The 14610-nt window shown below is 42.1% G+C and overlaps 1 protein-coding gene across 1 annotated transcript; it reads right to left on the bottom strand.

The window, feature by feature from the left end:
- Positions 1-332: 332 nt before the first annotated feature.
- On the bottom strand, positions 333-12472 carry LOC308290681 (tubulin alpha chain-like; the record flags this gene model as incomplete). The annotated part of the gene is made up of 7 exons (XM_080732592.1): positions 333-638; positions 1982-2160; positions 3746-3923; positions 4525-4848; positions 5573-5721; positions 6810-7041; positions 12335-12472. The coding sequence occupies 7 exons, from the start codon at positions 12470-12472 to the stop codon at positions 333-335; spliced, it is 1506 nt and encodes a 501-aa protein (XP_080588718.1).
- Between the last annotated feature and the right edge of the window lie 2138 nt (positions 12473-14610).

The following is a 14610-nucleotide window of genomic DNA, read 5'->3' as shown; positions in this document are numbered from 1 at the left end:
AACAGAAAATGGATTCTATTTGATCAACTTCCTTGTGATTTCCCGAGGCGACTGTGCTTGTGCGACTTTGTGGAATACTTTCACTACTGCAAGCAAGAAAATACTTTGTTTTGTTTTTAGTTTTGAGTCAAATTATTAATGTATTTTTTAATTAACCATGTAATAAGTGGGATAACGTCTGGCTTAGCGGTCATTATCGATATGACCACTGAGCCAGACGTTATTCTTTACTTAACATACAACAACTCCACCAAACAGATTGGACACGATTCCATTTTATTCATAAAAATAAAGTTACAAAAGATAAGTGCATCGGTTTTCAGAAACGTTTTTCAGAATTCGCCGCCTTCGTCGTCGTCGTCTTCGTCGCAGTCGTCACACATCAGGCCACACTCCTCGTAGTCCTTCTCCAGGCTGGCCAGGTCCTCGCGGGCCTCTGCGAACTCGCCCTCCTCCATGCCCTCGCCCACGTACCAGTGGACGAAGGCGCGCTTGGCGTACATCAGGTCGAACTTGTGGTCCAGGCGCGCCCACGCCTCGGCGATGGCCGTGGTGTTGCTCAGCATGCACACGGCACGCAGGACCTTGGCCAGGTCGCCCCCGGGTACCGACGTGGGGGGCTGCTGGTTGATGCCCACCTGCGTGGCAGTGGTGGGGGAAAAAGATACAAACTTTATTTAACACTTTATTTGGTTAGGGTCACTTTTCTTTTTGTTTGGCACTGCATTGATAAGTTGTACTCAGGCACGTGCACAGCACACATAGACATCAAAGCCCTTTTACCGGTCTGTAAAAAGGGCCCTTTCCAGACCATGTAATGAAAGCAGTTTTCACTATGGTGAAAGAAATGCAAATGCCCTCTTTCCATGCCATACCTGAAGGTAGCATTCAAGAGAATTGCCTTGTCCAAACTCTCCTGAACTTGAATGCAGCATTTTATGCTGAAAGAATTGCCCTCTCTGTGTAGAAATCCATGCTGTTCTCCAGTATTGGCTTGATTATGCTTAGTTAAGTGTGGGATCAAGCACAGAAAATAGCCGACCTCCAAGCTGCAAGCTGCCCACGTCCCTGGTGGTACTATAATTATTACTATAAGTATTACTATTTGTGTTTGACTGTTCTCAACACTACATTACAACTGCTCTGTATTGTTGATCTTTCTTTTTTTAAGCCTGTTATCGAGCATAGCGGCCCATGAGATCATGTTTAAACAATCAAGACAAGAGGAGATCAATAAATTATTACAGCACTATTCATTATATAAAGCCATTTAACACTTATTGCACACTAATGACTGATAGTTTTAATGATATTTATTGATATTTGTTACTTTTGTCAATTGTCATTGTGGTGGAATTCAGATCAATCAATAATCATGAGAAAATGAGGAGACAAGACAATTATATTAGGTGGTGATGTGGTCAAGTTTATGTAACATGATATCACGGACAGAAGTACAGTTATCACTCTGGACAGTGGTATATAGTTCTGCCAAGAGGAATGGTCAAACACTAGAGTTATACTGTGTGGCTTCAAGGCCTCTGGAACGAGGCGTACCATAACAAGATATGCTTTACCAAAACAATAGTTACTGAGGCCTACTGAAGGCCTCTCTACTGCTAACTATCAAGTATTAGTATCATACAGACCTAGATATTAATATAATCAATGAATACATGATCTACTCTATAACGCCACACATAATCAATCATGATAACCTCTAATCTACGACAGTCATCTTCATAGATGGTGGTCAGCCACAAACTCACAGTCACAACAACTGGCCAATAAAAAAAGATCCAGTTCTGTTCCGAACTTTCTCACGTCTTTCCACAAAATATTAGAAAATCGATAATGGCCCGGCTCAATAAGCAGGATCGATAAAGTGCTCATTATCAATAAGAATTAACAAACTCCATCCCTAGTGATCATGCATAACCATGTAACTACATTACAAACAACATCCTGGTCATGCTCTCACCTTGAAGCCAGTGGGGCACCAGTCAACGAACTGGACGGAGGGCCGCGTCTTGATGCTAGCGATGGCGGCGGTGGCGTCCTTGGGGACCACGTCTCCGCGGTACAGCATGCAGCAGGCCATGTATTTACCCCTCCGAGGGTCGCACTTCACCATCTGGTTCATCGGCTCGAAGCAGTCGCCTGCAAGAGGCGCAAACATTTGGTCTCGAAAGAATCCATTTTTATTGTTATGAAAACCATTCAATGATCGGCTGTTCCCTTCAGGGGTCGCCACAGCGAACCATCTTCTTCCATCTCACCCTGTCACTCTGTCTCTGTCTCACACCAACTAACTTCATGTCCTCTGTCTGTCTCCTCTTCTCTCACTCCAACTAACTTCATGTCCTCTTTCATTACATCCATAAATATCCTCTTTTGTCTTCCTCCGTAGTCCTTTAGGCCTTCTGCCTGGACGTTCCAAACTCAGCATCCTACCAATATCCCTCCTCTGTAGATGTCCAAATCATCTCAGTCTGGCCTCCCTGGCTTTATCTCCAAAACATCTAACATTCCTGATCCTATATCCATCCTCGTTGCTCCCAGAGAGAACCTCAACGTTTTAGTCTCTGCATCCTCCAGCTGTGCTTCCTGTCCTATACTCAGTGCAACTATTGATTTAAATTAAAATGGTTGATTTTGGAAGGGGGAATACATTTTATTTAAATGTTATTTCAAATAAAAAAAGAATACAAAATAGCAGATGTATGGGCTCATGCGTGAGCAGCTAGTAGATCTGCAATTTTCACACACTATAAAAACTATTATCAGAATGTTCTCGCGTCAAATCCTTCATCAATACAAGACACTATCAATAATTCAATGAATCGAGTAAAAAAAAAGAAAAAAAAAATACAGGCATTAGCTAAAAATACCAATTCTATAAGCTTGTAGATCTGCTATTTAGGGAAAAAGCACTATACTGTAGATGCGTTATCCCAACTTCTAAAAGTAGCTCTAAACCCTTGGTTTCAGCCCTATTAGTAAAAGTAAAAGTAAAAGCATCAATACCGCAATGTAGAAATACTCTGTTACAAGTAAAAGTCTGGAATTCAACATTTACTTGGATAAAATTACAAGAGTATTGGTATCAAAATGTAGGCTATGTCTCATTTCACAAGTTTTCAAATGTATAAAAATCCTTTGAAAATAGCAGATCTAAAAGCTCACATTGCGTTACATCGTGCCGCATTGTGGAGCTTGTAGGCCTACTGTAGATCTGCTATTTCTAAATGGACACAATGTGTCGCGGCCATTTGAAAATGGCAGATTATTATTATCATAGCCCAATTCAGCCCTATAATAGGGCTGAAGTGGTTGATGTATGTTTTGTTGTTGCAGCCATAGGTCGCATTTAGTATGAAAACCTGCAGATCATGTCGTCCGTCACACCTCATGTCACGCTTCATATATGGCCAAGATCCCTGATATCATCAATATTAAGCCCATATCTGGGAATGCCCATATATGGACATATTGTGTCAGTCTCTGTTGTTTCAGTCGCTTCTCTCCCTTTAGGGTGAGGTCGCTTCTCGCCCTTAGAGCGTCTTACAGGTAATAATAAAATCTACAACAAGTAACTACAGCTTTAAAATAATTCTAGTGGAGTGAAAGTATAAAATATTTGCCTCTGAGCTCTTAGTGGAGTGGAAGTATTGTACTGTCAATACTGAAGAAAGGAAAAAAGAAAATACACTGTACTGTGAATTACTTTGAGCATATCAGTCACCTGTGATCTCGGCCGTGCTCAGCTGCTCGTGGTAGGCCTTCTCTGCGGAGATGATGGGAGCGTAGGTGACCAGGGGGAAGTGGATGCGGGGGAACGGCACCAGGTTGGTCTGGAACTCCATCAGGTCCACGTTGAGGGCCCCGTCGAAGCGCAGCGAGGCGGTGATGGAGGACACCACCTGGACCAGAAGAGAAACCAGTGGGATAGGACGATAATGGTTATTATCGTTTATCGTGATAAATAACACTCACAATAGTCATATTGTGGAGATTTGAATTTATCGTGAAATTATCCTCTGTCATGCACTGGGATCAATTCCCTTTTTTCAATTAAATTTACCATTTAAACCGGACCTGGAAATAACAGATACAGTCTTTTTTTTTCTCTCTCTACCAAATCTCCATTTTGAGGTAATCTTTACTTACACTGGAATATTTCCAATATTTTCCAACAATCCATTGTGAGCTTGTTCATTGGCTATTTTCAAAAGCTTTGCATTCATTAGAAAATGTGAAATGGGACATTCTGCATAATGAATACTTTTACTTTTGATACTTTAAGTACATTTTGATACCAATAACCTTTGTACTTTTACACAACACTACACAACTACTGTACATTTTTTATTACAGACTTTTACTTGTAACAGAGTTTCAGAGTAGCCGCAACCGTTGGCGACCCACATCAAGTCACCTTTTGGACCAACGTTTGCCCTCAACCAAAAAATGAGTTTGACATCCTTGGAACTCTATACGCAGTATCTATACTATAAGCCGAACCTGAGCGACGAGGCGGTTGAGGTTGGCGTACGCGGGCCGATCCACGCCCATGTTGCGGCGGCAGATGTCGTAGATGGCCTCGTTGTCCACCATGAAGGCGCAGTCGGAGTGCTCCAGCGTGGTGTGCGTGGTCAGCACCGAGTTGTAGGGCTCCACCACCGCCGTGGAGACCCGCGGCGCCGGGTACACGCAGAACTCCAGCTTGGGCTTCTTGCCGAAGTCCACCGACAGCCGCTCCATGAGCAGCGAGGTGAAGCCCGAGCCCGTCCCGCCGCCGAAGCTGTGGAACAGCAGGAAGCCCTGCAGGCCCTCGCACTGGTCGGCCTGCAAAGTAAACATCGTAGAAATATGTTACAACAGGGCAAGAGTTTCTCAAAAGTTTCCCCTTAAAGGTAGGTTAAGTGATTTCACAGAGTAGTTCATCCCCAAAATTACATTTGGTGATTAGTCACACCATGGAGACTTCTTTTTGTATTTGTCGCATTCCTAAAACAAAAAAATTATTATAGTAGCCTAAATTTACCCCCATTGATTCTGAATGGGGACCCAGTGCATGGGCCTGAATGGGGACCCAAATGCATTTGTGTGAGAATCAATGGGGGTAAATTTACTTGACCTTTGACCCTAAATTTACCCCCATTGATTGGGTCCTCATCCAGGGGGGCCCAAAAAAATATTTGTGTGAATTATTTTAAGCCTGCAACGAGCCAGTCAGGCTCATGGTGAATCATGACAATAAAACAGTTGATATTGTGTTGAAAACACACAAAAAGGGTTTTTATTAAATATAGTAGGCCTTTATAATATAATCGAATGATTCAAATGTCGACTCTGTCGGTTGGAAAACTCGTAGAAAATGTCCAAAATTCTTACTTTTCAGGATTCAAATTCAAAAGCAGCATAAGTAGCAGATCTACATGCAAGATGGAAACACGTCCCTTCGCACCGCATTTCGATCTTGCAGACCGGCTACGTTTGATCCTTTTGCGTGACATAAACAGTGTGTGCAGATGAATCAGGTGCTCTAAAGATGGATAGGCCTACTAACCATTTTCCGGACCCGTTCCAATACTTTATCAACGATCTCTTTTCCTATGGTGTAGTATCCTCGGGCGTAGTTGTTAGCAGCGTCCTCCTTCCCAGAGATGAGCTGTTCCGGGTGGAACAGATCTTTATACTTCCCCACACGGACTTCATCTGAAAAGAGCAGAACATACATTTGTGAATCTATAAACACTTAAACTTCCTCAACCCATCAAGACCTGAGGCTGATTCTACAAATGACTTCTAAACGGTAGTTCACAAACCTTTTCAAGGACCCGATCTGAAAATGTTTTGAGCTAGGGACCCCTCCAGGGGTTAGTTTATTTTTTCTTTCTTTTTATTATTATTATTATTATTATTATTTATATATAGAGACCAGGATTGCAGAGGGGTTAGTGGGGTTATGTGCACATAAGCCTCTCCAAATGATCCAGAATGCCGCAGCACGATTGGTCTTCAACCAGCCAACATCCTCACACGTTTCCCCCCTTCTCCGCTCCCTCCACTGGCTTCGGCTTATATATATTTTGTTGGCCCAGACAACCTATAGCCTGACAGTGTATTGCGGGTTCGAGTCCCATTCCCGACTTCCATGGGATTTATTTTATTTTATGTAAATACACAAATAGGTGACCTTTGTTAAATGTATTAAAAATGGGTTTAAATTTGAATTAATAAGCGTGGTGTGGGAGAAAAACACTTCATTTAATTTGTTGCATGATACTACGTGCAACGAATTATATCAAGCCCAGGCATTATTTAACTGAAGTGGTCCAGATTGAGAACCACTGATCTATTCCTATCCCAAGGTTACCCTTTATTCCATTCTCTTACATTATCCAACCTTCCAGACCATGAATGCAGATTTTACTATGGTGAAAGTGAAAGAAATGTAAATGCCCCCTTCCCATGCCATACCTGAAGGCAGCATTCAAGAGAATTCCCTTGTCCAAACTCTCCTGAACTTGAAAGAAATCCATGCCGTACGCCACATCTCCAGTAGGCTATTCACTTGATTACACTTAGTTACAGTGTGGTATCAAGCAATGCAAATAGCCAACCTCCAAGCTCACAACACGTTGCGCTGCGACGTGTTGTGAGCTTGGAGGTCTGCTATTTTAAATATTTTCACCAAAAGGCCCTTTTAGAAATTTCAGCCCTTGGCTCTCTAACATTCTCTGCACATCCCAGGACCACGCGCTGAAAAGCCAAGGCACAGTGTTTAAATGCGTGTCTCTTACCGACAACGGTGGGCTCCAGGTCCACGTACAGGGCTCTGGGGACATGGTGTCCGGAGCCGCTTGTGTTGAAGAAGGTGTTGAAGGGGTCCTTGCGGGAGTTGCTGAGCCGCTGGTCCGGGTCGTCCACGAACAGGCCGTCCGGACCCACGCCGTGCTCCAGACAGAACAGCTCCCAGCAGGAGTTCCCCGTCTGCACGCCCGCCTGGCCCACGTGGATGGAGAGGACCTCTCTCTGAAATACACCCCAGAAACCAGTGTTAATTTTGTCGACTAAAACTATGACGAAAAATGTTTGTCGACTGTTTTTTTCACTGACGAAAACTAAATAAAAACTAAGCTGTGATGACTAAAACTAAGACTAAATAATTGACAATTTCGTCAACAAAATAAAAACTAGACAAAAACGTTAGGGAGGGACTAGTGGAGAAGAGTAATTTTCTGTTTGGTTGCTCTCAGGTGTTGCTGCGACGCGTTGTGAGCTTGTAGATCTGCTATTTTCAGCACGCAACCAAGTGTAAAATCAACTGTAGATTTAGTCACCTAAAATCTTATGACATTTAGTCGACTAAAATTAGACTAAAACTAAAACGTTTCAGGTGACTAAATTATGACTAAAACTAAATGACATTTTATTCAAAAGACTATGACTAAAACTAAATCAAACTTTGCTGTCAAAAACAACACTGCCAGAAACACTGTTAAACCTGGATGGAGATGCACTGTCTGAAACACACCCCAGAAACACCATTAAACATCACGCACGCCTGGCCCACGTGGATGGAGATGCACTCTCTCTGAAACACTGTTATACCCATTTAGACGTCCTGAAAAGCATTTATGCGGCCTACATCTGGCCTACATCTGGCCTACTTTTTGGCACAGAGTGCTCAAATTTTGTTGTACGCCAGGGTCACATTGGCCAAGCTTCGTGCCGCGGGGCGCTTAATGAAATTAACTAATAAATAGCACCGCTCACTTTAACTAAAATCTTTGCTTCTGGGCTTGTAGATCGGCTATTTTCAGCATGCAACCAAATGTCAAATCGGCCATTACGACGCCACCAAGACCCCGCCTAAATAGATTTAGTCGACTCAAATCTTACAATATTTAGCTGACTAAAAGTAGCCTAAAACTAAATCTGCTGTCACAATGAAGCCTGCCTCTAAGGCAGGTGTGCTTGCATCCCATCCCAGACATGTTGTCACTTGATTATGTAGGTTAAGAATGCGTGCTGGTATGTATGCAAGTATGTATGTGGTGTGTGTGTGTGTGTGCGCGTGTGTGCGTGTGTGTGCGAGTGTGTCAGCTATTAGTACAAGTATAAAAGCTGTAAACACTTAAGGAAACAGGACAGACTGGATTAGTAGTTTACATTTAGCGAAGTGCTTCAAGCAGCCGTGTTTCTACTTGTGAAGAATTTAACTTTGTTGCTTTTCTTCATCCCAAGGGAAGTCCCCCCACCACACGTGCACGCACACGCACACGCACACACGCACACACACACACACACACACACACACACACACACACACACACACACACACACACACACACACACACAGTACATGATGATTTGATGGTGCTGACTGACAGGAACATGTATTAAGTACTACAGCACTCAAGTACTGTACAGGTTTGAGAGATATTTTACTTTGTCTGACATTTTCAGGCTCCACCATAAAATATTTACCCAACGACTATTGATTATTATTATTTTAAAATCTTAAAAAAAGTTTTACAATGTTGCACTTTGAGGCTTGTTTCAAATACAAAGGGCATTACAAATACATGTATTATTATTATTAGCCTAATTATATACAGTATAGAGATTTTGTTTAGTTACTTTGCAGATTTAGATTACGAGTATAACCATTTCTGAGCTTATTTATATAGGCTATTCAAAAATAGTTTATAATTTGGAATACTTTTTAAACGAAGTTGCGCACATTTTGATAAAGTTTGTGAAATGGGTAATTCTGCAAAATAATTACTTTTACTTTTGGCATACTGTAAGTATACAGTAATGTTGATACTTTATGCATTGGTTCTCAAAGTGGGGTCTGGGGACCCCCAGGGGTCCTTGAGGGAGTTCCAGGGGGTCCCCAGCTAAATGATAGTTAGGAACCAAATGGACCCTTATGGGCATGTAACACAAAGAGTGTACAAATGGGACCAAATGGATTTGGGGGTCCTTGACATGAGAAAGTTTGAAAACCACTGCTTTAATGCTTTTGAAAATGTTGAATGCAGAAGTTCTCCTTGCAATCAGAGTAGGCTGCATGTTGCTACTGTATATTGATACTGTATTAAAACTAAACCGGAATATCGTTGCAGGAGAGTGACATGAACAAGCAGTTTTTCAAAAGCAACCATAGTATAAAATAGGATTAGAGTGGTTAAAATTATGTCCCAATTTTGCTGGGGACCCCCTGATACCTCCCTCAAGGACCCCTGGGGGTCCCCGGACCCCACTTTGAGAACCAATGCATTAGATTATTATAGAGAATTATCAACCGGAGTAATTTCTGGAGGGGCTAAATATTGATTCATTGAATTTTCTATTAACTATTTGGTGGAATAGCCTATACATGCGCAGGCTTTTAAGACATGTATAAATATCCACAAGTGGACAGGTGTAATAATAGCATGTTAGCCTATTTGGACAAAAGTTCACAGTTGAAAAGCTCTCAGAAATGTCTACTCTATTTTTGTATCCGGTGCAGTCACATCTGTTCCTTCCATCTGATCCACCACATGGTTTACTTTTGCCTAAACAGATTGTCAAAAGTAGATATAATCCTGCATTTATATTCATATCCCAAACCCCCATGGAGCCTTGAGTTAAATTTAAAAAGTTTTTGTCACATTCCTAAGACAATAATTCGATTATAATAAATGTACCCCTATTGATTCCAGATCTGGAGACACAAAAAAAAGTCATTTTGGGTGTGAAATACTCCTTTAAGTTGCAAGAAGGAAATGCCTACTTTAATTGAACAATTGCTACATTGGGATTAAGGCAAGCTATCATTAAAACAACACCTATGTGTTGCAAATGTTAACCAAATTCTAAATGCACGTTTGATTTATTCCCCAAATATTAATTTATTCAACAGCCTATTCTGTTTGCAAGGAGAACTTCTGCATTCAACATTTTCAAAAGCATTAAAGCAGTGGTTCATTAATCATTAGGCTGCAGACCCCCATTTATAAGCGTCTGCTAAATGCCTAAACTGTAAATTGTATTCACACTCTCTTTGGGAAGAGTTTTAAAGTTGGAAATGTAGCTACAAAGATTATTCAGTCACTCACCATGTCTGTCCAGGTGTTGGTCAGCCGGGGAGGTTGGGTGTTGAAAATAAAATAAAATAAAAAGATCTTCTCAAGTTCAAGTTGTGTTAGAGTTGGGTCTGACGAGCAACGCGTCGGACTCAACGCAACACTTTCACAATAAAAGCTGTTACGTGACACCGTGCCATTTATACAGGAGAGCGCGCCGCGCGTTCATGTGCATGTGAGTGCGTGTGTGTGTGTGTGTGTGTGTGTCTGTGTGAGGGAGAGAGAGAGAGAGAGATAGAGAGAGAGGAAGAGAGAGACAGCGAGACGGAGTGTGTGTGTGTGTGTGTGTGTGTGTGTGTGTGTGTGTGTGTGTTTTACTTGAGCAAAAGACTTTTACAAAAGTATCAACTGTCTGCACCAGCCTACTCTGTTACAAGTAGAAGTCCTGTTTGTATTCAAGATGTACTGGAGTAAAACTGCAAAAGTAGCCTATTGGCATCAAAATATACTTGAAAAAAATACCAAAAGTAAAAGTAGCCTACTCATTGTGTAGCCTACAGAATGTCCTATTTCAAAATGTATCAAAGAATCTTTCGAAAATAGCTGATATGCAAGCTCACAATAGGCTATGATGCATTGGGCTAGTGTAGGCTATGTCTTGGGATAATAGTTGTGGAGTAAAAACCTGCTCCTAACACAACCTGCTCCTAATACGTGAGCAGGTTGTGTTTTGTCAATAACATTTTTTCATTTATTTTTAATAATTTCTTAATTGTATTTTATGTATTTCATTTTCCCAAATAATTATTACAAATTAACAAAAAAGTTATCGAAAAACACTGCCTGTCCGTGTATTAGGAGATACAACAGCATTTAAAAAAATAAAATAAATGTCATCGAAAAAACACAACCTGCTCACGGTATTAGGAGGGCGTCAGGAGTCACCAGAAAAAAAGGACAGGTTTTCATTAAATCTATCATGGTTAGAATGGAGTTTGAAGTTACAATGGACTTGTATAGGAAGGGGGCGTGTCTAAATAAATGAATATCAAATATCTTAATCTAAACTGAATCAAGCAACTAAAAAACTGTCCTGGGTGGTCGCAAAAGCCTGATTATATGATCAAATTACGAAAAGTTTTTTGAAAGAGAAATATTGCTTGAATAAATAGTTCAAAATGTACAATTCGGCAGCCACCTTGTTAAATTAGAAGGTCAAAAACTCAAAATGTTGATTGGGAACCAGGTTTTTCAGATTCTGCACCCTTGAATTATGTAGAATGGTCTGGTTCCCCACTTTTACCCCAAAATGCCTCTAACCTCCTTATATGCCTTTTATCAGAAATTCAACCAGACTAATAGAGGATATTAACAGGAATACGTCAATCAAAACAATGTTCTAATGGTGTCGAATTGTGTAGACCAGGGGTCTTTCTAACTTTTTTGACTCAGGGCACCCCTGTAAATAAGCTTTTCATCTACGGCACCCCTGAATTACACTGTTATTTTTTACGATACGTTATGTCACAGAGAAATATCCATCAGAACTGACTGAAAATAACTTTATACTTGACATTTAACTACTTGAAACTCAGCATACCTATTCTCGGGGGAAGGTTCACGTGACGGGCTTGTAGATCTGCTATTTTTGGTGAAGAGAGTTGGGGTAGATGGAAAAATAACTCATCAAGTACAGTGCAAATCAGGTCTGTTTTTACTAAGCATAGATGGTATAAGTGGTTAAACCGATGTGATATGGTAGATTCCAAATATAAAATTATTCTGCGGCACCCCTGGACTGGCATCACGGCACTTATTTGGGAAACCCTGGTGTAGAATGAAGTAATGCAGATGTTTAACAATAATTTTACTCTTGAGAGCGGAAACCAAATAGACCTATATCTTTAAGGGTCCATATGGTTACCAACTCTCCATGACTCCATCATTTAGCAGAAGACCACCTGGAACCCCTTGGAAGGACCACGGGTGGTCGCCGGACCACTGGTTGAGTGGTATCACTTACACACCCCATGAAGCCTTGAATTCATCATTGACACACCACCAAACCACACCCGTCCTCGGGCCATTGAGGTTGTGTCCACTCCTTACGGGGGAGGTGCTGGCCAGGAACATCTGTGGGATCCTCAAAGTAGTGGTGAATCCTGGATGTTTCTACTGTCTTCAACTGGTCCCTCCATCTTGCCTTCGCCCAGGAAGCCTTGGCGTTAGGCTGGTTGCTCCTGCACCTCCTGCATCTGCTCCTGATCCTGCACCTGGTCTTGGTTGTTGCCCGCCTTGTGCTCCACCTTGTCCACGCAGCATGGACGACAATCCTCGCCCTCCTCGTGATCGTGTTCTAGTTCCGGTTCAACTGGTCCCTCCATCTTGCCTTCGCCCAGGAAGCCTTGGCGTTAGGCTGGTTGCTCCTGCACCTCCTGCATCTGCTCCTGATCCTGCACCTGGTCTTGGTTGTTGCCCGCCTTGTGCTCCACCTTGTCCACGCAGCATGGACGACAATCCTCGCCCTCCTCGTGATCGTGTTCTAGTTCCGGTTCTACTTCGTTTTCGTCTTATTCGTCCTCGCATACGCTACTCATTTCCAGATCATGTTTTCTCCTGATGGAAGCCTGGGTGTTGTGAACCTCCTTGAACCTCCTTGCATCAGGTGTTTCGAGAGTTCTGAACACCTCTTCTGAAGTCTTCGTTTAACTGTCTATGTTGGTGACAGATATATGAATTTGAATGGGTCGCTATGGTTTCACTGCTATCACCATTCACAAATCGCCATACAGTCTACTTTTGACCAGCTCTTCATGGGTTTGTCCCAGTTCGTTCTTGAGCGCTAATTCTTTCTGGTAGCTTTCAGTGAGCAACCTCTTGTGGACATCTTTCAACACCTTTTCCCTTTCAAGCCATTCCTCCCATTTCTTCTCCCATTGGATTTGTTCCTCAGCCATAGCCTCCTGGAATTCCTTCATATCTTCGTCCCTCTTAGAAACGGACTCTTTGAGGCCGGCGATCTCCGTGTCCCTCGCCGAAAGAGTCTCTTTGAGGCAGGTGTTCTCTTCCTCCATCATAGACAGAGCCTCTTTGAGCTCGGTGTTCTCCTCCTCCTTCTTAGACAGACTGTCTTTGAGGTCGGCAACTTCTGCATTGAGGGCAGTGTTTTCCTCCTCCATCTCGGCCAGACTTGCTTCGAGGTCTTTGATCTCTTCCTCCTTCTTAGCCAGAGTCCCTTTGAGGTCCGTGTTCTCTTCTTTGAGGGTGGTGTTTTCCGCCTCCTGCTCAGCCATACTGTTTTTGAGACTTGCGATCTCCTCTTCCTGCTCGGCAAAAGTCTGTTTGGCAACTTGGAGGGCCGCGTTGTCTTTCTCCAAGAGTATAATCCTTTGCTCTGCCATGTATAACTCTTGAACCAATCTCTCCTTGGATTTTGCCAGCTGTGCTTTGAGTTTATTTTTCAATTCATTTTCTCTTTCTGCCATTTTCTCCTGCAGGTCAACCACTTTCATATCACATATTTGTTCTTTCTTATCTTTGAGTTTACTATTAGCGATTTGTTGCTGATCTCTCATGTACTCTCGCATTTGTACCATCTTGTCTTTTTTTATCAGCCAATAGGTTTAACAGTCTTTGTTTCTCCTCATCCCAGATGGGTAATTTATTTCTAGATGTCATTATATAGGCTTATGTCTTGGGCGTGAAGTAACACAGGCCAAACCATTGCCCAAATATAGACTTCCAGGCAGATGTCCCTGCCTTTCACCATACAGTAATCGAGGAAGGGCGAGCGCCCGTCCTGGCGTCTTCATAGTCGGGGGATATCTTCAGAAATAGTGTCATATCCTGGAATAAATTCCTTACCAAAAAATGTCTTCACCAATGTGTTTGTAAAGGTGTCTAGTAACACATCTCACAAAGTCTGAAATTCAGTTTCCCTAGAATCCTTGACAGCTGCTGAAAGTTGGGGTCCCATTAAATTACCTATATAGGATAAAACACACTTGGGTAACTTGGAACAATAAAAACATTCTATTTCATTTTCTTTTTTTTTATTAAAGTGATTGAATTCTAAAAGCACTTTACAGAAAATAATTACAAAAAAAGGTAGTGAATTACTGACCCATGGATTCTGCAAAGACTTAAACGACCACAACAACTCATTGAGAAAGAGAAACGCGACAATCATCACAGTCAGAACGAGGGGAGGCAACGCGGACGTCGTCTTCTATGGTCGCAGGGGTCTTCAAACGTTTCTCAGGCCAAGGACCCCCCCTAGCTGAGGGAGAGATGTAGCAGGGACCCCCACCTAGCTGAGGGACCCCCATGTCTGTATAAAATGGTGTTGTGCACAATGCATTTTCAACCTTTTCATAGCACTGTCAAACGTGTAGAGTTGTGTCAGAATTGTGCAGTGTTGTAAAGTAACTACGTAGATTTACTTAAGTAATGAACTTAAGTACAATTTTGAGGTATTTGTACTTTACTTGAAATCTCTAGTTACTATAGTTACTTTGTAGAT

This window comes from Nannobrachium achirus (assembly GCF_963921795.1).
Source record: "Nannobrachium achirus genome assembly, chromosome: 9".
Lineage (NCBI taxonomy): Eukaryota > Metazoa > Chordata > Actinopteri > Myctophiformes > Myctophidae > Nannobrachium > Nannobrachium achirus.
Note: the sequence above shows the minus strand (reverse complement) of the source record. Positions and strands in the feature narration are given on the sequence as shown.